A 25,582-nucleotide genomic window follows, 5' to 3' on the forward strand; every position below is an offset into this window, starting at 1 on the left:
TCTAACCAGACAATTTAGTCCAAGGTGTTTTATTTTTGGTTTGAAACTAAACTTGTTTGTACTGAAACAGGGTTTGTAGCAGCCTGGAAAACTGTGAATAACGGGAAAAGTCAGGGAATTGATTATTCTTAATAAGAAACAGGGAATAGTCAGGGAATTTTACAAGTATTCATGAATGTCAGGGAATTTGACGTTTGCTAATGGAAATTTTGTGAAAGCAGGTCCAGAGTTCTTGAAAGAGAAAAGTGTTTGTTGTTTCGAAACCTTTATAAGAGGATCTTTGGGTATAAAAAAGATTATGGAGTTGGGGTCAAGTCTAAGAAAAGTTTAATGCATAAACATCATTACGTATGTAAAAATGAACTATAAGTGGCCTGGATTTTTTTTACAAATCAGGCAAAACCTGGAAGTCAGGGAATTTATATCTATTAGTTTTGAACTATGAACCCTGTGAAATTAAATTAGAAAAAATTACTCAAATGTTAGGATTTACTATAAATTGTAAAACTTTTACAAGTGAGAAATGTATGCAATTCCTTTACTATGCATATAATTTGGACTTTATTATATGCTTCATATAAACATACAATGCCTTAAAAAATTCTATTACGTTCACATAAAATTCGAATTTTGTTATTTTTCATTTACAAATTTGAAAAAAATTAGTCGATTTTTTTTAATTTAAAATCCCACTCATCAGTTTGCTCCTTTTAAATATTAAAAGTTTTCTTGGGAGATACATCCAACAGAGAACAAGGAGGAGAATATCTAAGGGTTGCTGGGAAATTACATTTAAAATATTTAATTTAGCCTGTAGTTGATTTTTTTTTATTTATAATTATAAATATTAAATGGTTCATTCAGAAATTATTATTTAATACTTACATCAAATACATTAAATTAGTGAATATTTTAAGTGTTTTTTAAATTTATGATTCTCTCTTTAGAAACAAAGAAAATGATAAAAACCATAAATTTTAAATTTTACACTTAGCAACAACTATTTAAAAAAAAAATCTCTATCCAGTGACATTTTAATTAAAAAAAAATCAAACTAATTTTTTCAAAGGAGGAGGGCCCGTAAGACTGGTTTTTGGCCTAATTTATTTTTGGCTGAAAAAATTTTTTTACTACCTACTAGCAATACTGAATCGTTTCCACCCTAAACGGACCAACCCTCTCACCCTCCTTTCTCCCTCAAATGCCTTCTGGTCTCAGAATCACGAAATTCAAAATGGCGGATCCAATATGGCGGACAAGAAACTTGAAATGTCTTCAAAATGCATGAATTTATTTGTAATACGGTTTTTTTTTTTGGTCTATGATTACAAATCTGGACTCTAAACCACGAAATTCAAAATGGCGGATTCAATATGGCGGACAAAAGAATTAAAATGTCTTTAAAAAGCATGAATTTTTGTGTAGTGGGGTTTTTTGGATCTCTGATTACGAATCTGAAGGCAGAATTACGAAAATGACGTATTCCATATGGCAGACAAAAAAATCAAGATCTTCATAATCCTCAAATATTTGTTTATAGAAACTTTCTTGGATCACTGATTACAATTATGAATTCAGAATCACGAAATTCAAAGTGGCTAATCAAATATGCACAAACTTGTATACCTATAATTATTTTTTCTTTTTCGTTTTATTCAATGTAAATGTGTATCATCTCATTTAGGGGGGTGGAGGGGGAAAGGAGGGTGAGGGGTTGGTCCGTTTAGGGTGGAAACGATTCTGTATTGCTTGTAGGTACTAAAAAAATTTTTTTCAGATTTTTTCAGCCAAAAATAAATTAGGCCAAAAACCGGCCTTAGGGGCCCTCCTCCTTTGACAGTAATACAAAAATAAGTAGATTTTTATAACTGATAAAAAATTCCAATGTGATCTGATGTAATAGCTAATTTTTCTTAAGCTCTCAAAATAAAAACTGAGATTGGACAATAAATATCTCTTCTACAAAGATGATTCCATTTAAAATGGGCCACACTATACAATCTGTTTCTATTACTGCAAAAATTGCCAATATAATTTATGCAGTTATTTTAAAATATTACATCCACAATTTGATATAAATTTCTTACATCACAAAAAACTAATTCGTTATGCTAGGTGCAAATTTAATGTGTAAACGTTTTATTCTCATATAATTTCAATATGTTGGTGTAATGCAGTTTTGTTTTCCAATAAAAACATTATAACCTCACGAGTCGAATTAGGATATTTCAGATTAATATTCGTTACATCTATGTAGTTATATGTATGTACCCAATATGTTCTTGCTGTTCCTATAACCGTGTTTAAACCTGATGTGATAATGAATTATATTATTAATGTTATTATAAAGTATCATAATTAAAAAAATTGTTTACTGTTTAGTACCAAAAGGTACACTTATTTAGTTTTTCCGATATACATTTTCTCAAAAATTGTATTAATAAATCTTAATTTTATTGCCATATTCATGTCTTCCGTCGACATTTATATCTTCAATATTAATATTTGATAGCAAAAATGCTATTAGATTTATAAATGACAGAGAAAGTGTATCTTACCTGACAGCGGTAAACTAGCATCAAGCAGATACGGTTTAACCGCTTGCGGAGCCACATCCAGAGGTGTTTTACCTTTGGAATTCTTGGCATGGATGTCAGCACCCCGTTCAACTAAAAGTTTAACAAGTTTAAGATGACCGTTTATGGCAGCGTCATGTAGAGGGGTATCATTATCGAGACCTTTAGCATTCACGTTAGCACCTGATTGTACTAACCTGAAAGCCACCTCGTACCAACCATGGTTGCAAGCTTCATGTAGCGGAGTCCAACCTAAAATATACACAATTAACAGTTCCTCACAAACGCAGCATTGTAATCGCAACCCCCTTTTCATATTGTCATAGATTAGTATTTAGCATGTATATTATATGTCGAAATAGTGAGTTTGAAAGGAATTACCCGCAAAATCAGCTACATTAGGATCGGCACGGTGTGCCAACAATTTACAGACTTGTTCTACGTCCCCCTTAATAGCAGCTAAATGCAATGGAGTTTCACCTCTTTCGTTGCGGTCCCTGGAACGAGATGAACTGGAACTGGGACTTCTAGAACCTACTTCATTACCAGATGATGTCATCTGCAGTAACAGTGCCATTTGCTGCCTTTCTGACATGGGAGTTACAGGTTGTGCTCTGTTTCCACTACCTGAGCCCTTGGGCCGCACTGACGACGGCATTTTTTAATCATTAATACTCGCTAGTTACCTGAAGTAAAAAATGGTTAGATCACTTGTTTGCATAACCTCAAACTTCCAGCTAAATTTATACAAAGTTTTTAAAACACAATTATTTTTGCCAGTACTGCAAATGAAACAATACAGCGCTGTATATATAAATAAGAAGATTTACCAGAATAATTCAGATGTTAATTGCTTAACGTTTGTTTGAACTCTTTCAAAACTATTTACATCACAACTTTTTGGGTAACTTTTTTACCGACTGGATAAATTGCGCAGTTCGTAAATTAGCCAGAAGGCGCTTATTTCAAAAGTTTTAGGCGTTCTTTGAAAAAATATACCCAATTCACTTTTAAATTACTTAAACGATTTTATGGGGAGATTTGGTTGGAGATATCAAAAACAAAGAAAATATTTATGTAACTATCTTACAATATGTTCACTTAAAACTGAATCAACTTGTTTCAAGTTTTTTTGATTAAAAAATGTTACATGTTAAACTGTTAAGTGAGATACACAGTATATTGATATACAAATAAAAATTGGGAATAAAGAACATTAAATAAAACTAAGTAATATTTCAAACAAAATTGATACAAAGTTGTAGTACCCTTTATTTATAACAACACATATTGACAGTCTATATACTTACATTTATATTTACAAAAAAAGGAAATTAATTTTCTTCATGATAATCCAGTAATGGCTCTAATTAAAATTTTTCATTTAAAATGAGAGCAATGCTTACATTTATATTAGCATGACAATATGTGCCAAAGCTACAATAATTGAGTGTACGTTTTCAAATTCTATCAAATAATATTATAACTGTGACAGAACCGTTTCTGATAAGAAGGAACTATAAATCAAAGATTTTCAACATATAATAATTGTAGTACAACCTAACCTTTTAGGTTTGGAGAAAACATTTATATCTAAAAATTCTGTTGGTTAATTATAAGAAATTATATAATTAGGCTCTAAAACGAAAAAATAAATAAATATATGAACCTCACAAATGAAATATAAAAAATTGAAATAATTTTAATGGCTATGTCTATTATAAAAAAATGAAAATACAGAAATTTTTTAATTTTAATTTGGTGCTTAAAAACACTGACTTAAATATATTCAAAAAAACTTTAGACTACAAAGGAAGAACTATGATTTTACTTTGTTAGCAATTGCCATACCAACGCCAACGATGGCACCAACTGCTAAAACAACACCTCCCGCCATAGCCATGCCGACAAGCCCTTCCTTTTCCATTTTCTTTTTAATGGTAGTCTGTAATGATACAACTTGCTGGTTTCCTAAAAGAAAAACAAATTCAAATAGGTATGTGACACATTATTGCATCATAATTAAGCGATTTCAAGATTGCCTAATCGAGTCTAATAGAATCATTAATGATTAATGCGGGCTATTTTAATGCTCTGTACTTCCCACATATCAAATTACCTGGTTCTATAGCAAGGAATGATCGTACATAATTCAATGCTTTGGAATATTCCTTCAATCTTGCAGTACCTATAGCAAGATAATATAAATAATCTCTTTGGCCGTCTTCATGTGTTTTGTATAGTTCTTCTAATAAAACTATACCCTTTTGGATATCGGCTGGGTATTTGCTTCGCACTAAACACCAAGCGTATTCAAACTGAGCTTTTGGCGTTACATCGTTTTTATACAACTGCTCGTGATATATTTTTTCGAATTTCTGAAAAGGTTTAAACAATTATCATCTAGAAAAATCTGAACGGTATGAGTAATTCGTCACTTGAACTGTGACCTGGCAGTCACCATTAAAATAGTATTAGTAAATGAATCAAAGTGTTTTAAGGACATCGGGGCTGATTACCTTCAAATCTTCTGGCTGAACAGTTTCTGTTAGAACGTCTGCCATTTTTCTCATTCACTTGATGATTTTTCTTGACAAACAATCAGAAATGTCAAAATAAACCCGGCTGATTTGATTTTATATGTTGTTTCCCTCTTTTGACGAAGTAGAGAATCATAAAATAATCTCTGTAATAGGTTCTGTTTTGTTATTCAGGCAATGTCATAGATGGCAGCATATATGTTACGTGTCGACGACATCTATGAATGTTGGTTATAAGTTATTAATTTTATTTATATTTCATAGATGTCAAAAACGACAATTTTAAGAGGGGCATGAAAAGATATATCGAAAATAGACCTTTACCAAAATCTGTTCATTTCAAAAACCGTATAGTTTATTAATAGCATTTAGTAATACGTATGTAGATAGAATATTGGGCTAGGACTTGACATATTTTTTATTGCAAAATACCTTGTATTATTAAAGTTATAAACAATTGAAGTTCAATAACAAATGAATTATTCGTGTCACAGATCGTGACTAAAATTTGTCATTTCCTGCATATAGTCTTCAGTAAAGGGTTTCCTGAAAATTGGATTTAAATGGTTACTAATAATGACAATGAACAGATTTTTGTAAAATTATTATTTGTCAGCCATGTCAGCCATGTTTATCAGCCGCGATGTGCACCCAAGCGTATATACATATGTATACAGGGCAGTTTGGACATTCTGTCACAGATGGCAGTACCGATGCCGCTTTGCAGAAACCTGTTTTGTTTTCGCAGTAATTGATAGCATTGCCTAAGTAAGGGCGTGTTCACATGAAGCGGTCGGCGTTGTCAGACGATATCAGGGTCCCTTTTTTAATACACACACTAGAAAGAGACACAGGTATCACCCGACAATGCCGAGTGTTTGATGTGAATATACCTTAATACCTCAATGAAGGATGATGGTTTTGGCGGTTTACACTTTGGTAATATATAGGGTGTTTTTTAATATGTGGAACAAAGAACAAACTATAAGGGTGATTAGGGACCTCTGAAAAAAAATTTCTCTAAACAAATGTCCAAAACTCATTCATTTTCGAGGTTGTTAAAAATTTTAATAAAACTATTGATTAAATTAAGACAAACTACATTTGGTACACAATATCTCCTTGTGGATCGGCACATCTCATACCTATATTGAATCAGTCCACTCCATTTTTTTTGTGTGGATCATAATTATGAAATCGAAAGTTTCATAACTACATTGTTGCAATTATTTTAACAATCTTGTAAACTTTTTATGCAGTTTATGAAACGTAAGAAAAATAATTTTCTGGAGCAAAAAGCGCTTTTTCTAGAAAATATAACACTTCATTGAAAAAAAAAATGTTTTTAATATTATTATAAAAAAAAAACAAATTTATATTTCTTTGAAACTAAGAAAAAATTTTTTTGTGTACCTATTCTTCAATGGCAGCTGAGGATTGAAATTATTCAAATAATCAATAAATGTTTGATATAATTTTTATTTACAGTTATTTCTTACAATAGATATACATACAGGGTGTCCCGAGCTTCGGGAGTGTGGAGATGAGGTCAAAATAATATCAGAACTAGATATAACTTTTTTAATTAAATAATAATATAATAATAAAATAATAATAATTAAGTAATTTCACCCCCCCCCAAAAAAAAAAGTGCCAGACGGACTAGGCCCGGTGGATAATAGGCCAAAATTTTCACATGGATAACGATCACGATCTGCAAATATTAAAAATATGTTTCACAAACGATTTGCTAAGAAAAATATACTCCTGTTTGGATTCGGTAAAATCGACGGTTTCGGAGAAATGTTACATTTTTTAAAGCAGTGCATACTGACGGCGTGTCTACCATTTTCATAAGAAAAATCATTATAGCTAACAAAACTACCGATGGTCAAAATAATTATTTCATTACATTTTAAATGTCAATCAGTAGGTATTAAAAAAAAATCCAATTTAATTTTTCACTAGTTATGAATTAATGTTTAATAAATAACTACACTCATGGACAAAATTATCGAATATTTAATTAAAAATGTCTATAATTTCTTCCTGAAAAAATCTAAACCTACACCTAAAATCCATATTGTCACTTTTGTCACATTCCACATTATTTTCACAATCCACGTTTCCGGAAGTAGTATTGTTTCTAAAATGGAAGAAATAATTATTATGAATGAAAAATAACGTGATTTTTCTATTTCTTTTGATAAACAAATAATAAAAACTGCATACGTACTGTTTTTCGTGTCTCTTGATCCAACTTAATTTAATGGATTTGGCACGATTAGTCCTTTTCTTTCTTTTTCCAAAAATTTTCGGCATTTTACGCGTATTATAATAAATCACTACACTATACTATAGCGAAAACGGCAAGAAACTAAATGAATAAAAATAATGAAATGATATAAATTATAAGAAGAGCGGCAGTTGAATATTGAATATGAGCGAAAACGGCAAGAAACTAAATGAGAATAAAAATAAATGTAAAATATAAGATAAAAAGTAAAAAGCGGCGGCGGAACACCTGTATTTCATAGTTTTTTGTTTCCAAGTGACCAAATTAGTTGCACCATCCATTTCCTCAGTTCAATGTAATTATTTTGTTGGACCTCTATTGCAACCGACAGCCGGCCAATTTTTTAGTTCAGAAATTCACTGCCCTCTACGAAACTTTATTAGATATACTTCCACATTTCTCGTGAAGGCGACATCTATTAACGAGAAGTTGAATTATGCTAGTTCTTTATGAAATATTTATCAGTACAAATCCTAATGAGAAAATTAAGAAAAGGTCAATGTGTCTCCATCTATGAAGTGTTACGACTTTTGATCATTTCATGCTCCTTTTAAGAAAAGTAAGTGCCTGTATATATTCTGTGCTGTAACTAATACATTGAGTTATTGATAAAATAAATTCTTAATAATATTTCGAAAAATGATTTAAAAAATGGTTGGGAAGTAAGCTACGTACAAAAACTGATTTTCTTATAATAATAATTGAAGAGGTTCTTAATTTTTTTTAAACAGATCTTGAAGTTTCCAGTGTATGTACTTACCTATATATGTGTTTATGACATTCCTAATGTAATTTAGTGGGTAAGTACCAATAAAAATTGAAAATTTAAATATATAGGATTAAAATATATTGGTTCTTACTTCTTTCAATAAAAATGATATAAAATACATGTAGTACTCACAAATGAAGTACATTCATATATTTGAGAGAATGGCTACCTGGGTCGTCTTGAGTTTAGTTTCTGGTCATCATAAAATTCATTTCTCAAGAGATAATTCAACAAAGTAATTAACTGATTAAGTAGAGACCCTATTTTGAAAAATTTCTTTCTGGAAATTATAAGTAGGTACCGTTTTTGACGGAATAATAAATAGATGGGTTTTTGCAAAACCAGACATTTCAATACGCTGTGTGAACCAAGAAAGTCATGTTTGAACATAGAAAATGAGTATTTTGCCACCGTTCACAACAATATGACATCAAGACTTCGTACTATAGGTACTTAATGTCATAGAATACATATCAATTAAATCAACTATTTAACTGTTTGACAAGCCGTTATTTTTGTCAAGTACATAAATACGGACGATATTCCTATCATGAAATGCACTGAAGAACTATAGTCCATTCATTTATAGACATAGAACAGCCTGTTTCGGGAAAAAAATATTAGAAGTTTTTCTGCGGAATATTGTTCGGAAATGTGTTATAAATGAAATATCAAAAAATCAACTCGAGACTAGTTGGGAAATTTTATTTAAACAATGGTCAAAGTTATGGAAAAGTGGTTTTTTAACTCGCGTAAAAAAACTATTATTCATAGCGAAAAGAGGTTTATACAAAAAAGGTAGGTATTAAATAATAAACCTTTAAAATGAGACAAGTCCGATTAAATTCGGATAATTTGTTTATGTGCAAGAGCTCAAAAATGGTCGAAAATGGCCGTTTCATTCAATTGTTAATAATTAGTGCAATTTTCATCGTAGACACTTGTAATTCAGGATTTTTGAGGCTTTTTACACCCTTAATAAGTGGTAAAAATTTCAGCCCGAAAGCTTAATTGGTTTGGCGTTGGCGGAATTTGTTATCTAAGAAGATGCTATTTTCAATTCATTTCTCCCAAGCTCACAGGCGTTGTAGAATTTCGATCATTAGTTGATTTTGTACCTAAATAGTTGTATTGACATATGCATTTACTGAGAATTTAGTTTTTCAAATTTAATTTGTTTAAAAATGACTGAAAAAATGTTAATATTTATTAAAAAGAAATTCATTAATTTATTGAAAATATAAATAACACATTCTAATCAGCCATTTTTTCATGAATTTATTGTCATGAATATAAATTGACAATTTTGTGTATTACACTCAACATTTAAGTTCAACTTCTTTGATTGTGTAAAAAGGACAGCAGCAAATTTATTTTCAATATTATAGATTTTTGAGGTCATGTAAAAAATCAAACTTGTAGCAATTTATCTCTGTTACATTATTTTTATAATTTAATTAATGTTCTTTGAAAAATTGTGGCTACTGCTATTTTTATATTTTGTAAGTATTTTTAGATAGCAAGTACGAAATAAAACACAATTTAAGGTCTGAAATTTGTTTATTGTAAATAAGTATGATAGTTAAGATAAAGTCAATATGTACAAAACACTAAATTTATTATGTACAATATAAAATGCCTTAATACCTTTGCACTCACAAAATCAAAGTCCATTCACTCCAGCTATAATAATTTACTATGACTAGTTCATAATTGTGTTTACTGATATACACAATTTTGGGCTGAAATAAATACCAAAAATAAATAGTACATTTTCTTTCTAAAACAGAAATTAAAGATAAATATTTTAAAAACAAAACAATTTATACAAGTGATTCATCGCCACATTCGTACTTTTTGTATATTTTTGTTGGGAATGCAGTATTTACCATCTATAAATTCGTTCATACAATAAAAAATTAATAAATATAGAACGTTACACTTTGCTAGATTTAGAATATATACAAATATATATAGAAATATTGCATATTATATACATCGATTTAAATATTTTCAAAATAATTGAAAATACAAAATCTGTTAAAAAGTACTCAGTGCTATGCTATGACCACATAATTTAGAGAGTGCAACGTATCAGATTTTTAATATATACAAATTGTACACGTAAAAGAACGGCCAGAAAAACTAAAAACATCTGACGGCACAACAACTAAACATACGCAGTCATAAAATATCACATTTGAATTTTCTTCTTCTTTTTTTTTTTTGTTAAACATCATTCTGTAAATCCGACATTTCGCTCACATTATAATTCATGTGTACAGTTAATACATTCTTGGAAATATCACTAAAGAGGCAAGACATTTTAATTTAGAAATATTTCCTTGGGATAAAGTTGACAACACTTTACATAACTGTACACCTCGGATCTCACCAAAACCACGAGTATAACGAATGACATGATTTATAATGCTCACACTAGACAGACACGTTTTAAACGTAATTCATTTTATCCTAATTTGTTATTACGCCTCTGTTCTATCTGTCTCGTTTCCTAAGGAATATGTGAAATTAAATCAGTCGTTCTACAATTACTGGGTCCACCAATGAAGATTGTGCAACATATGACCATCAGCAGAAACTATTTTTCATTCGCTTGAATGAAAAAGTATCCAATGCAATGTTGGGGATTGTTTCATTTTTGGGACCTTACAGGGTATATGAAAACGAATGGGTCATACTTCAAGGGTACCTGATGGACATAAACATATTTAGATCACGTTATCTTTGTTATATTTTGTTTCATTAAAAAGATACTGGCCGGCAAACGAGTAACATAAGTCACTTTTTCAGAAGTTTAAGTAAACTATACATATATAGGGGAATTTATGGAGTAATAAAAAATGGATATAAGTTTACTTTTTTACTTAAAACATAATATCTGTCTCTTGTTTGTGGGCAGAGATTTTGAAAAACAAAACGTAATGTAATTTATTTAAATTATATTAAATATTTTCTACAATTTATACTGAGTTATCTTAATTCAAGTGTTAGCATCCAATGAGAGTCATTCTATTATAGTAGTTCTACGAAATTCATTTAGGGGCATATCTCAGTAACTTTGACTTTTCAATAGAGGAAAGTTAATTAAAATCAAGAAAGTGTTTAACAAAGGAAAAAGTTGGCAACATTGGCAGTTTAGTTTTTAATATTCCAAATATTGGGTTTTGTGTAACATTGAAATCTATTTTTTCATTGAAGCAATGCATTTTTTGCAGTAAATAAACCGGATCGTTTTTCAAAATCTCTATCAATAAAAAGATACTCTTATCAACTTCTATGTTTTACGTAAAAAGTAGGCATGAATTCATCTTCAGCTACTCAAAATCACCTTTATACTAAATTTTATCCTAATATTTTAAAAAATGGAGTTATATTAAAAGAATGAAATAAAAAAATGATTGAATGCCCATAACTTTTTATGAAAACTAAAACAGCTTGATTTAAATAGGCTTAATTAAAGGAAGTTACCCTTGCAGTGTGGTCCATTAATTTCCAGACTCGGACCGTGATAAATATCACATATTGCCTAGGAGACGACACATGTTGGATAGTATTTTTGTCGTAAACGAAAAAATATACTTAGCGGCTACTGTACAGTCTCTAATATTTCGTAAAATCACACATTGGAATGGATTCATTCATTATTGCTCAGTAACTGTGCTCCATGCCCGAACTAATGTTGGTAAAGGTCCGCGGCGTGACACTTGGGCAATCCGTTCCGGTTATCGTTGAGGGCCCTCATGGAGTGGGCCCTGCAGGACTCACCCGTGATGTAGGTGAAGCCAGTGACGGGCAAGGTGCCCCCCGGTCCTCGCGGACCCCTAGCACGCCTGCCCTCCCCGTCAAGACAAAACACCCCTGAGGGCGGCGCGCTAAGCTCTAGCTACAACTCCGTCACAGGTATCGGTTTGATATGGTGTTGACCGGAACGCGTGATGTAGTCGTCGTCGGAGAAGGTCTTCTGGTACTCGTGCTCCTTCCTGCTGATGGCGCGCTTGTTCCACTTGTAGTCCTTGAGCGCCTCACGCACTCTCTGACGGTAACGAAAAAGCAGCAGCCCCAGTACGGCCAGGAGCCCTAGGGCGCTCAGGCAGAAGATTATAATGGCCTGTTGGCGGGGATCGCTGAAGGAACAACCCAAGTCGTCGGCAGTTAGGGTTCTCAGGGATCTATCCCTCAGTTGTAAAGGCGTCGAGCACTGTACGTTGGTCAGGTTCTTCGAATTTATCGAGTTCAACAGCCAGAGTAAGTGACAGTCGCAGTTGATGGGGTTGTCTGTCAATTCCAAAGCACGCAGTTCATTCCAGGACGTTATCGACTCAGATAACGTCTTGAAGGAGTTCTCCCTCAGAACCAAGTGCTTCAGATTCGGAAGGCCCACCAAAGTACCGTCCTCTAGTTTCTCTAGCTTCTTATTACTAACTAAAATGATAGTTTCCAGGTTTAAATTATCGCTGAAAGCACCCTTCTCAATATGTTCTAAATATTTAGCACCAGTGATATCAATCTTCCTTAGATTAGTTAGTCCTTTGAATGCGCCTTTTTGTATAGTGGCAAAATCATTCTGGCCAATCGTTAGTTCTTCCAAACGTGCCAAATGCGAGAGATGCTCGGTAGGGATTTGCGTCAGTTTGTTGTCGGCCAAGTTCAAATTGCGTAATCCAGTTAGTCCCCTGAAGGCGTTGGCGCTAACGTTACAGAGACCGGCGCTACTGATGTCTAGCACCGAGAGCTTTCCCAGACCTTTGAAAGCGTCATCAGGCAAAGTTGTGAATGCATTTAGCCCGACGTGTAACTCCGCTAAGCTCCCCAGGACCGGAAAAGACGGAGTGGGCACGGAGCTTAACAAGTTGTCGTCTAAATACAATACCCTCAAAGACAAGAGACCGTCAAAGGCTGGAGCGTCTATTTTAGATATTCTGTTCTGACCTAAATTTAGTTCCTCTAGTTTCGGGAGAATTGAAAATAAACCTCTGCTCAACTCCTCTAAGAAGTTCTCGCGCAAGTTTAAAACGGTCAGCGATTTCAGTCCCTGGAACGTCCTATTGTTGATGGAGGATAACTTGTTTTTGTTGAGGTGGAGCTCTTGCAGCTTTTCCTGGTGTAAGAAACTCTTAGTGGGGATGTTCACTAGGTGATTATTGGACAAATCGACGTACTGCAGGTCTCGGTAGAACTGAAACGAGGCGTCCACCGTTTTAATTTTGTTGCTTCTCAACACGAGCCGTTGAATGGCGGGGTTTAGGGTGATGGGGATGACATCCAACTTGCTCCTTTCGCACTGTACGACGTAGGTGTCGTCGTTGCACATGCATCCGGCGGGACATCCCAGCAACGCGTCGGCAGTCGACGAAACTGCTAGCAGGACGCCTAGGAATAGGAGGTACATGGCTGCCGATGATATTTTTCGAATCTGAAACAAAAAAAAAAACATTTAGGATTTTAAATTTGACATGGTAGGTAATATCTTCCTATATTGCAAACGGTTTATTGTAACTGTTCAAGTGTATACATACATATTAATAAAATATATAAATATTAGACGCAATATCTAGTTACATATATATTGTGAATGATAAAAATTGCAGTGTATATTTAACTTGTTTACTCTCGGGACAAGTTGATGCTAAACTTTGCCCGTCATTACCGTATATAAACATGGAATGAATTACTGGATATTAAATTAAAATGGAACAACACATTTAAAATATATATTTTCAGTTTAACTTTGATATGAAAGTTTTATTCCATATCGAAATGATCCTTTGAAACACAGTAAAGTTGATTTAAGGATACATATGAAAAAATACTTCAAATATTAGGATTCTACGTAGATGTATTACGATATTGAAAACCAAAGTTGAGGAACAGGTACACTAAATATTTAGTCCACTTTCTAGTCTCCTCCATTTCTTTATGTATTTATAATCTAATACATTTAAAATCTTATAGGCCAGGAAATATAGAGTTGTACGCGACTTTTTGTTTCTGCAAGCTGAATAGCACTATAGATGCTAAATATTATGTACAATAACATATGTATTAGTTTCCACAGTCATAAAAATGGGGGGAAGATTGTTTACAGGCTGGTTAATTGTATAATTTTTACGTAGATTCACGTTTTTCGCTTATAACTTTTTTCCGTTCATTTCCACGAGAAAACAGTAAAGTACTTTTTCCATCCCCACCCTTCCGCCGCGCCATGGCTCGCCGAAAAACCAAGCGACCCACTGACTTTTGACAATATTTCTTATGCACTTAACATACTTCCACAAATAAAATATTTTTATATGGGAAAGTACTCGGGTTGCCGGTTATGACAGTATTTTTTTTTGCCGCTACCAACCTAATTTGTTTAACAACTTTGAGTCTGTAACTCCGTTGTTTTTCAACGAATCTTGACGATTTTTTTTAAACTTAAAGCTGTTTTCATAAGCTTTCCGAATATGTAATAATATATAACTATATCACGCGTGTGCGTCGTATATTTCATTTTGCAACTAAGGTTAAAAAATAAAAAAAATTTCCTTGCAAATTTGAAATAAAAAAAAATTATAGATTTCAATGTATTATTATGAAATCTACCATGAAAAAAATCAGTGCGATTGTGGAAGATCCTCGGGATCGTCCAGACTAATAATTAGTTAATTTGTTTATAAGGCCATAACTTGTAAACTATTCAACTTACCGATTCCAGATTTCGTGTGAGTTATTAGACAGTGATAAGGAATGAGAGGATGCGATGCCAAAACGTTCTGGTAATAATAACGCAGTTTATAAATGTTTAATTCAAAAGTCATAAATAAACTCCTTTTCTGTCTATAACTTTTGATCTAATCAATATTTTTTGACGCTCGAGGGCTAGTTTTGTAGGTCATTTGAAGACGAAAAAAAGTGCTTTACTGTTTTCTCGTGGAAATGAACGGAAAAAAGTTATAAGCGAAAAACGTGAATTTACGTAAAAATTATACAATTAACCAGCCTGTAAACAATCTTCTCCCCATTTTTATGAATGTGGAAATTAATATGTTATTGTACATAATATTTAGCATCTATAGTGATAAATTCAGCTTGCCGAAACAAAAAGTCGCGAAATGCTCATTTACCAGCTCTTTCTCCTGGCCTATTAGTAGAAAAATAAAGCATCACAAACAACAACAATATATATTTTTTACATTAGTAAATACATAAACGTTACATCTACATATTTAAATCACTTTTATGAAGGAAAATAATGGTAGTATATTTTTAATTTGTTTACTCTTCAGGACAACGTAATATTGAACTTTGTCCGTCATTACCATATAAAAACATTGTATTTATAACGAAAACCTTTAAAAAACAGTAAAGTTGACTTTAGGGATATACACAGAGTGACCAGAAGCGAATGGTCCATTTTTCAATGTATCATTTAGTACAATTTGCCTTAATTAAAACGTTATCGGCCTTAAAAAAAGGCCGATTATGAATATTAGCTTATTTTCTACCTAAAACTAAGTTATAAAATTTTTTAAGGAAGCAAAATTATAATTTTGATCTAAATCGGTTTATTTTTACCACAGAAAGTTATCCTTGAAATATGGTTCATTCACTTACGGATCTTGTAAACAGAGTGATTGACTAAATAGACAAGTTCTAGTAGAGATTCCGTTCAAAAAAATTAAAAAAATATCGATAAACTTGTACCTACTTGGAAATGCTTCAAAATTGGGGGTTGAAATTTGAAAAAAAAATCTTAATGTATCTAAAGGCGTCTGAAGACTAGTGTCCCATCACTAGTCATCTGTACACTAACATAATTTTATAATTTCAAAAAAATTAATATGTAGGTATGTTGCCGAATCAGTGCAGTGATTTATTTAGCTCATATTTAGCCAGATTATGTCACATCTAGCAATATTTTTGTCTGTATTATTTTCTAACATTACTTTTTTTTTGTAATTTTTTGTGGCCCTTAAAATGCAAATGTCAGAGCGGATGTAGTAGGTGCATTTTTATTCAGTCGGCTAGGTAAAATATATGGGACGTTGTGTTCTCTATTTATGTAAATAAGAGGACAACGCCGTGTTCCGGCGACATTATTATTAAAAATAATATAAAAATTCGCGTCGCATTTCATAAAATACCGAGTACATATATCACGGGACGACGGAGCGGATCCAACTATAACGCTTATCTCCTCGTGCCTGTTATTGTTCTGTTTCGTATGTATTTATACAAGGATTTCGTTAAATCGGTTTTTAGTCGGCAGGATCTAGGATGCTACTCGCGGAGAGATATATGAACTCTTTGCGGATCGGAATCCCACTAGCTACGGTGGATTTATTTTCTGGTCTGCTATTTTTAATTTATTATTAGGGAACGGGTGAGATCCAGATGCGAGTTTCTTGCCGCTATCAATTATTATTTATTTGTAAGAGCTCTTGGCGGGTCTGAGAATATGGAAAATACGAACTAAATTTAGTATACTCAAAAACAAATAAACTGAAAAAAAAAAATTTTAATAATACGTCCTATTATTGACTAACAGAATTAGGCAGTCATAATATCATTAATTTTAAGAAGAAATAGGGAAAAATGAGTAGGATAGGCATACGTGATTAAAAAAAAATAACGCNAATAACACGTCCTATTATTGACTAACAGAATTAGGCAGTCATAATATCATTAATTTTACGAAAAAATAGGGAAAAATAAGTAGGATATGCATACGCGATTAAAAAAATTAAAATGCATATTAAAATAAATATTTTCAAATCATTAGTTAAATCCTTTTTCAGACCGCTTCTGACCGCCGACCTACAAAGGTTTATCGAGAGTGAATCTTAACATTCGGTCAGTAACCTAGCTTTTAATGCGTTTTCAATCCGCAGTGAACTGCAACAAATAAACAGCTAACAGTTTTTTAGCTATATAGACACATGAATGAATAAGATATTTTTTCCCTATTACGAAGTAGGGCGCCGAGTTAACAGGAGTTAAAGGGTAATTTGCTTATTTTTTAAAAGGTCGAGATAATTATTTTTTCGTTTTTCTGCCTTTTTTAATGTCTTTCGAATACTTGCTTAAAATTAATGACATTATGACTGAATCACCTTGTATATGTAAAAAGAAAATTAAGTAAAAATATAATTTTATTAAATAGAAATAGATTTTAGATTAAAAATGTAATTCACAACTTCCTTGACAATTTTTAATAGCTTAAATTAGTTTAATTAACAAGAGAAAATAAGTTTTTGTCAATGTTTGCCAATCCCTCCAGAGTATTTTAAGAGACTACTACTACTCTCTACTTTCCCACGATATTTTTTTCTCATTATCGGATTGTTGATCTTTCGAACCAATGCTGTCTTTGAATAATAACAGATATATTGATTTTTTTTTAATATGCGAATTAAACAATTTTACAAGTACATATTACTGAATTGTAATTCGATACTTTACAGTATGGTATTTTCTGAATACTTACTTTGGTAAAAGTGGGGGTAATATATATTCATGCTTTTTTTTTCATTCTGTTAAACCAAATATTCCAACCATACTTTATGTAAAGTGCCTAAGACAAATCGTTTAACGCAAACGCGAGCGTTGCGCTACATATACCACTTTACTCATTCTATGTCCCGAGGTTTTAATAACAGCGTTTTATTTTAGAAAAAAATGCTCATAAATCTAAAAGAACAAAAACTCGCCGATCGCTCCGCAGGTGAACAGCATTAAACACCGAAACTAATTCCCAGACAATGTACTACAAGGTTTAAAACAACGTGTCGGGTAATTTGATAGGGAATTGGCCACAGTGACTGGCAGAGCCATAAATTTTATAAGAACCTACTACTGCCAACTAGTAAACAAATATTCCTTCACAAATGGCATTTTTATTCAAATGCGAAACTAAAGCCAGGCCATTATCTAGTAGTCTCACAACAGTTGACGAATACATGCGATTTGGTTGCACATTGTACATAGTATGTAGTTTTTATAGCAATGACTGTGATAAATAATAAAATTAACATATATTACTATAGTATAATAGCAGGTTGTATTTGGTAAAGACAAATAAACTATCTATTATTATTTTGTATCGAGGTAATTGGCCAAATAAATTAATTGGTAACAATAAACTGAGATTGGGTTACTTGTATTTATATACATCTTTTATTCTAATTGAAACCAAGTCGATGTTATTGGAATTAAATTCTTTTTCCCATGTAGAAACTTTATTTGCGTTTAATTACTTCTCTATAACTTAGTAATTCAGTTTTAGGGAGGTATAGGCTTTTCTTATGGGACTAAAACCCGCTGCCAATTTAAAAAAATTAAATCCTATTGAAATTATTTGCATACATATTGTCTTAATTAACAACATCAAAATATCATATTTAAGTAGTTTTAAATTATATTTAATGAACGTATAAAGACTATGTAGATGTGGCAACAGAGCTAATAATTGACTAGCAGTTGTACACACTGCGAACCTACAGACCTCGGACATCGGAGATATTGCGCGTCAAATTCGGGTAAAGATGCGTACGCGTTCAAAAATGTATTGCGTGTAAACTAAGTACAATATAATTATAATATATAGCAAATATATCGTATTATCCTCGCGAAGATTTGTATCCTTTATTTAAAATCCGCAAATCATGTGAACTGGTAAAACAACGAGAATTATGTTAATTTAGTTCTAAAGAAATGAAATGACATTCGCGCCCATCTCTCGTCCAAGTCAAAGAAAATGTTGGATGCAGTTTTGAAGGTTCTGTGATAGAAATTACATTATTACTCACTGTTCGTGTTTTTAATCTCTGTTTGAGTAATGTTACAAAAGTTTTGCAACCATAACTAATTTTTTAGATATAAAGTTTGCTGAGAAATATTTATGATTGTAATTCCGTACAAATGCTTTTATCTCAAGTATTACTAATTATATTAATCCAGTAAAGAAAACTTTATGTAACCCTAAATATTGCTGGGTAGTGATACGATGTTTTTATAAACCATTAAATATATTAAAAGGATTTATCAACTGTATTTTTTATTCCAATAAATATAGGTATCACAGCTTCCTAGTCTTTTTTAATTAATCTAGTTTTTTAAAAACATTACAAATAATCATCTGTTGTGGATAATTTATTGCTGATAACAATGTACATGAGATTTAGGAAAAATGTATATATGTTTGAAATCAATTTCGTTTTTATTAAGTCTTTCAAATGTATTCCCTCCTTGCTGTCAGCTGATTGCGACGTTGCCACATTAATTCTCAAGTCAGACAGAAATGCAATTATTAGTTTCTGTTTCTAATTAATACAGCTGTACTATGTTCAAAACTTACATTATTTTACATAAAAAATAAGACAATACTGTGTACTATGTATGGAAAAATTTTGTTTCACAATTTCTACATTTTTTCCGCAGTTATGGGCAAGAAAAGAGCAGCACCGTCCATCTTCGCCATATAAACCTATGTTAAAATGAACAACTTTCAACAACAATATCTCAAAAACTAGATTCAAAAAAAAATTCAAAAAAATATGACGCACAGAGGGAGCACTGGGTAATACGCTATATAAATTTCAAGTACATCTGTGCATTTGAGTAAACTCGATATACCTCCTTAATGGATGGGAGGTGAGAGATAATAAATACGTTTTAACATAAACTTGAACACTGGCTTTTTTTATTTACGTAGGAAGCCTTTGGCTTTATACCCACGTTGGAAAAAAAGTAATATTAATTCGAAGCAGAGGGCGGTAGTCCCAGAAATGTTTGTCTTCGAGCGCAATAACGGAATAAAAATGAAGTTATACCGAAGTTTCCTCGTAATATTCATAAAATTCAGCTCGCACATCGCGCTGATAAAACAAAACAGGACGTGTCTTCGACCTAACTATGGTTTTTTATTACCGCACCCCCCGAGCCAGAAGACAATATCTCTCTCAAACTCAGGCGGACTATAAAAAAATCTCCGGTTAAACGCGATACCTATCTCGCATAACGTATTCATATATCCTGCGGACAACTTCGGGCGCCGCTAGATTTCCCAGGATGGCGTATTTTACTTTCAAAAACACACCGGCGGCGGCGGTGGCGGCGGTCTGCACCCCGCCCGTCAATTTGCATTTTACTGACCCGTCGGTTTCGACGGTATTCCCGAAGAGGCTCTTCTCGGACCTCGACGCCACCCTCCCCCACAACAAATTCAATCACTCCACGGCCTTGTCGGGGAAATCTCCAAAAATAACGCCGATAGGACTGCATGCCCCAGGCCTTCGCCCTTCTAAATGATGTTTATCTTTTTCATTGGTTATAGTCTTCCGATAAATCTTAGATTCCTCTTCCACGCTTATAAAAATTTCCGTCAATTTTACGACTACTTTGATAGACATACAATGTATAAATTATAAATATCTCATTGGTTATACAGGGTGGAACTTTATCTAGGGATCAGTGTTTTAGGAGGAACAGTACGTGTTACTTCCACAGAATACTAAGTTTAATTGATTTTTTAAACTACTCTCGAACTCGGTTGTATTTGTGCGCTGGTCAATGTCAATATAATTATAATTTTCTTTTGTAACAAGCATATCAAATGCTGCGGAAAGATCTACAGATATCCATAGTGATTGTGTTTTTTAGTATAACTAAATGTTGTTAACTTGTAAACAGTATTCTCCGTTGATGTTCTTTCTCTAAAACCATATTGGCGTTGGGAAAAATGTTTATTTAGAAATTTGACAATGTATGTCTTCAATATTTTTTTCATTAGTTTAGCGACATTTCATAATAGTGAAACAGGTTGTGGGTACACATGTTCGCATGCTTATAAAAATTTCCGTCAATTTTACGACTACTTTGATAGACATACATTGTATAAATTACCAATATATCATTGGTTATACAGGGTGGAATTTTATCTAGGGATCAGTGTTTTAAGGGTAACAGTACGTTTTCCCCAGAATACTAAGTTTAATTCGTTTTTTAAACTACTCCGCCACTGGGTAACTCTCGAACTAGATAAATCTACAGATATCCATAGTGATTGTGTTTTTTAGTATAACTAAATGTTGTTAACTTGTAAACAGTATTCTCCGTTGATATTCTTTCTCTAAAACCATATTGGCGTTGGGAAAAATGTTTATTTAGAAATTTGACAATGTATGTCTTCAATATTTTTTTCATTAGTTTAGCGACATTTCATAATAGTGAAACAGGTTGTGGGTACACATGTTCGCAAGTGACCCATTTTCAGTATTACGTCAAAAGCACCTGCCTGACGTCGGACCGGTCTAATAGTTGCAAAGACAAAGAACAGACGCAGGACGCACCAGGGTTCCAGGAAAGGTCCACGGCAGATTGGCGCCAGGACCAGATACATATACATGCGAACGCTCGCCCCGACAGTACTTTTATTTTTAGTGTAGAGAGAATTTTATTTTGCTGCATACTGCAAGCAACCCTCAAGTGGTGACCCCAACGTGATCTTTCAATCACGTGATTTAGGTAAATAAAAGTATTTTTATTGAAAACAAAGTTAGTGAAAAGGAAGTGTTGTCGGGGCCAGTGTTCGCTGGAGAGTCTTGGTATGAAGTCGCTTGTATGTATATGTATCTGATCCTATCGCCAATCTGCCGTGGACTTTTCCTGGAACCTTGGTGCGTCCCGCATCTGTTCTTTCTCTTTGCAACTGGGTTAAAATGGGTCACTTGCGGATATGTGTCCCCACAAGGTACGGTAAGTAGATTGACTGCTTGTGTTTTGTCTCCGTTTTTATGAAGTTTTATAACACTAAATTTAATTCTAAGGGTTTTTGAATTTTCGACAGTATCAAACAATGCTTTCTCTGCCGTGCTTTGTCAGCATCAGATTCAATTGTGAATGTCGTAATTTCTCCATGGTTCACTGTTGTTTTTTTTTAAAGCTTTCTGCTTGGTTCCCCACATTAGTGCTGAATTTGAATTTCTTTATGTCGATTTTTTTTATGTCGAAGTTCGTTCTATCGATATCACACTCCATTTGTTTTATTTTGGGAGATCCTTCCGTCAGTTACGGTTCACGGTCGTGGAAAGTATTTTTATAAAGAATTTATAAAATGAGTAAAAACAACCTCCAGCGTATCTTTAAAATCAAACGCCGCTGATATGTCACAGTCGTCACAGAAAGAGAAGTAGCTAGATGTAAAGGACTTTCAACGATTTCCCACAAGAGAAATCATTTCACATGGTAGCAGAGTAAAAAGGGACTTTTCCTGTATTATATTTCCAGACAACATTTTACTCACCAGTCCCACCAGACAGTTTTGCCAATGGGCAATTATTTTTTTTAAATTGAAGTGAGAAGCGTGTTGAATAACTTCATTTCACTAAACACTTCGATCCAGCTTATTAGAATTGGATATTATAGTTAGAAAAAAAAATCATAAGTGACATAAATTAATTTAAGGATGTTCGATACATCTCTTGCGGGGCAGGCGGTGCGGGAGGCAAGCCTATGCTTATACACGGTAGTTTTGTTGTAGTACCAACCTTACATAAACTAATTTGAGCGAACTAAATATAATATATACGAATGAAATTTATACAACACATATTATCTTGCATATATTTTTCGTGTTTAATGCACGGCAATTAACTTTTTATTTGAATAAAAGTGTCTATTTATTCATTAAGAGCTTGTAAAATTATGGATGAAATCTGGCAACATTGCCATAGCGTGGTGGTAAAAGTTGGGTCAACTGTCATTACTGTCAACTTTGTGCGTATTCCGTAAACGTGAATGAACAACCAAGGTACAAAGGAAGAGTAATGACTGAAAAGTAAAATAAAATGAGTGTAAAACAGAATGTGGATTGATGAGAAAAAAGTAAAATGTGCAAACCGAGAATCCATATGATAACTGTCAAGAAGTTCAGTGTATGATAGTGAGACGTCGCCTTGTCAAATCGAAGGTTATGACAGAACATCTATACTGTCAGTTTTGTAAAGAGATGCTTTCAATATCTGTTTTAAATTGCTAGTATATTGCATTAGATCACGAAAAATTTATTTAATATTCATTATTACTACATATGTTTTCGACTGGAATAATTTTATAGTCATAATCGAGCTATTCAAATATAGCGCGTCAGTCGAAGCGTTAAATACAGCGGACAGCGTTGCCGTATTTCCTTTCATTGGATCAGATGTTTGAACAAATTTGTCAAAACGTTATATATTCATTCCATTATCTCAATAATTACATTATAACTGCATATTTTTATTGTTTTAAAATGTTTAGTAATATTTAATTCTTTAATTACAATGTTATTTTCCCGATCCTAACCATTTTTAAGAGCAATATTCACGTTTGATTAAAGTTTTTCCCCCAACATCCCATAAGAGCCTGTGTATAAGAGCATAATTTTTAATACCATTTTTCAAAAAAAAACACATTGGCAATCGATCTGATATTTTTACATGAGGCAATTTACATATTTATTAACAGATTTCAATAGCTTCGAAAACTTTCTTTTTTCGGTATCGAGCCTCCTTAATTGGAAAAACATACATTTGCTTGTCTTAGGTAATAAAAATATTAAATGTTAAAACGTCCCTAAAGAAATTGTTATTGTTTTTTTTTTCTGTTTAGGGACGCAACCTTTTTATGTAGATACACCACACTATTTACCTTGCTTTAAATATATAAATCTACAAACAATCTCATTTCATGAATGAAAACAGCACGTCATTATTATTCTTGCCAAATACCACCATCGATGGCTTGTTATTAAACACAATAAACTAGTGGTTCCCAAACAGTGGTTAAGTATAACACTATCATTTTTTTCATAACCTCTGTCTAATATACTTAAGTACTCTCTAAATACGTTTCACATTTTTACATCAAATAAAAAAGTGGAATGAAGCATCCTCCGCGAGATTATTTTCGATTATATGTGGATCCGAACCTACATTTTGGGAGTCGCTGCATTAACCTAATGAAAATAGTCGAAACGCTAATAAGAGATGAACGAACAAAGAAGTCGGTTCTACACGATTGACTAGGATAAAAAACCCATTAAATAAATAAAAGCGGTGCGTAATCGGCCGCAAGGCAAATATGCCGGTTTCATTGTTGCTAGTCGTGTTCAATCTCCAGTTTCTCATATATCAGTGTGACCGCGATTCGCGATAATTGTTATTGTTCATAGCCTTCCGTGATCCGAGGTATAAATAAAGCCAGTCTCGAGACGATATAATGAAATGGTGTTTCGTTTGAACTTTTACCACGCACGAAGAGCCAATCCTAGATTTGTTTTAGGACGATCACGAACGCTCCTCCACCTCTGACAATTCTGCACGAGGCGCGACCTGTACAGGTTGCAGGTTATACCATAATACAGGGTGCAACGCAGCTTGTCAATAATTAAGAAGCCCAAATTTAAGAATAATATTCTTATATGCTTATTATAAACATTTACTATAATACAGCTCCTAATGTATGTCACATCATGTGGTAGTGACATAACCTATATTTATAACTGTGTAGAGAACAGTGTTATAAACAAAAAATCAATTTTTTTAACAACTTCAACAAACTGTATCTCTAAAACGAGTCCGTTCCAGACCTATGTTTATAACGCAAACTGATATTTTAAAGAGATCTATCTGCCCTCGAAATTTCTTGCATAATATTCGGACTACCCTGTATAATTTAAATTTAAAATCATCATTTTAAAATGCTTGTAACTTCTAAACAAAAACGAATCGGATCTATCCCTACTATGTATGTGTTATTAACAGGTCTAAATTTGTTCTACTTATTGTTCTTTTTTTTTTGTAGTTGATTCTATTACAATTTTTACCCAATATTTTTGATTTTCAGTAAAATGTAGCATTAGTGAATTGAATTTGGTGCAGCAAAAAGTATTGTTGATTATTTTATTATAAATGAACTGCACATAACTGTATAATAAAACTATAAGTAAAATTTGCTGACAAATTAGAGGATATCTGGTTATTTCATTTTGAGCTTTTTAAATAAATAGATAGGCATTGCATTCCAGTCATAGGCGCCGGAACTTATAAATTGCAGTGGGTGATCAAATCGCAAATAATAGGAAAAATATAGGGGGGTTCCTTTATTTACAATAAGTGTGATATAAGTAATATTTGTATTTTTTGTCTCGAATATAGAAATTAAAAGTTTTTTATTTTTCAAATATTTTTTTTTTTTAAAATTGTTTTACATGAATTCATTTTAACTGTGAATTCAAAATTTAAAGAATGATGTAGCGGTACGCTACAATTACATTTAGTACCTGCAATATAATATTTTGCTTTCTGGGAATTTACGAGCCATATAAATAATACTTTGAATTATCCGAGATTATCCC

At 32.6% G+C, this 25,582-nt stretch overlaps 3 protein-coding genes across 4 annotated transcripts in view; all 3 read right to left on the minus strand.

Moving 5' to 3' along the window:
* Positions 1–2,594: 2,594 nt before the first annotated feature.
* Positions 2,595–3,486, minus strand: LOC108905303 (ankyrin repeat domain-containing protein 12-like). 2 transcript variants are annotated; one of them, XM_018708111.1, is made up of 4 exons: positions 3,407–3,486; positions 3,057–3,262; positions 2,774–2,828; positions 2,595–2,669 (listed from the first exon to the last, which is right to left on the minus strand). In XM_018708111.1, the coding sequence occupies exons 2-4, from the start codon at positions 3,232–3,234 to the stop codon at positions 2,666–2,668; spliced, it is 237 nt and encodes a 78-aa protein (XP_018563627.1). In that variant the 5' UTR covers positions 3,235–3,262; positions 3,407–3,486; the 3' UTR covers positions 2,595–2,665. The 2 variants fall into 2 exon arrangements, with proteins under 2 accessions (XP_018563627.1, XP_018563626.1); XM_018708110.1 differs by having other exon boundaries at positions 2,958–3,262.
* Positions 3,487–4,292: 806 nt separating this feature from the next.
* On the minus strand, positions 4,293–5,202 carry LOC108905301 (mitochondrial fission 1 protein). Its single transcript, XM_018708109.1, has 3 exons — positions 5,096–5,202; positions 4,696–4,954; positions 4,293–4,547 (listed from the first exon to the last, which is right to left on the minus strand). The coding sequence occupies exons 1-3, from the start codon at positions 5,147–5,149 to the stop codon at positions 4,396–4,398; spliced, it is 465 nt and encodes a 154-aa protein (XP_018563625.1). The 5' UTR covers positions 5,150–5,202; the 3' UTR covers positions 4,293–4,395.
* Positions 5,203–9,722: 4,520 nt separating this feature from the next.
* LOC108905304 (leucine-rich repeat and immunoglobulin-like domain-containing nogo receptor-interacting protein 2) overlaps positions 9,723–25,582 on the minus strand; it is a 119,916-nt gene continuing 104,056 nt past the window's right edge. The window contains exon 3 of the mRNA XM_018708112.1: positions 9,723–13,618. Coding sequence (XP_018563628.1) covers positions 12,089–13,618 — 1,530 coding nt within the window. The 3' untranslated portion in view covers positions 9,723–12,088. The remainder of the gene's footprint in view (positions 13,619–25,582) is intronic.

The sequence above is a fragment of the Anoplophora glabripennis genome, unplaced genomic scaffold (assembly GCF_000390285.2).
Source record: "Anoplophora glabripennis isolate ALB-LARVAE unplaced genomic scaffold, Agla_2.0 scaffold160, whole genome shotgun sequence".
NCBI lineage: Eukaryota > Metazoa > Arthropoda > Insecta > Coleoptera > Cerambycidae > Anoplophora > Anoplophora glabripennis.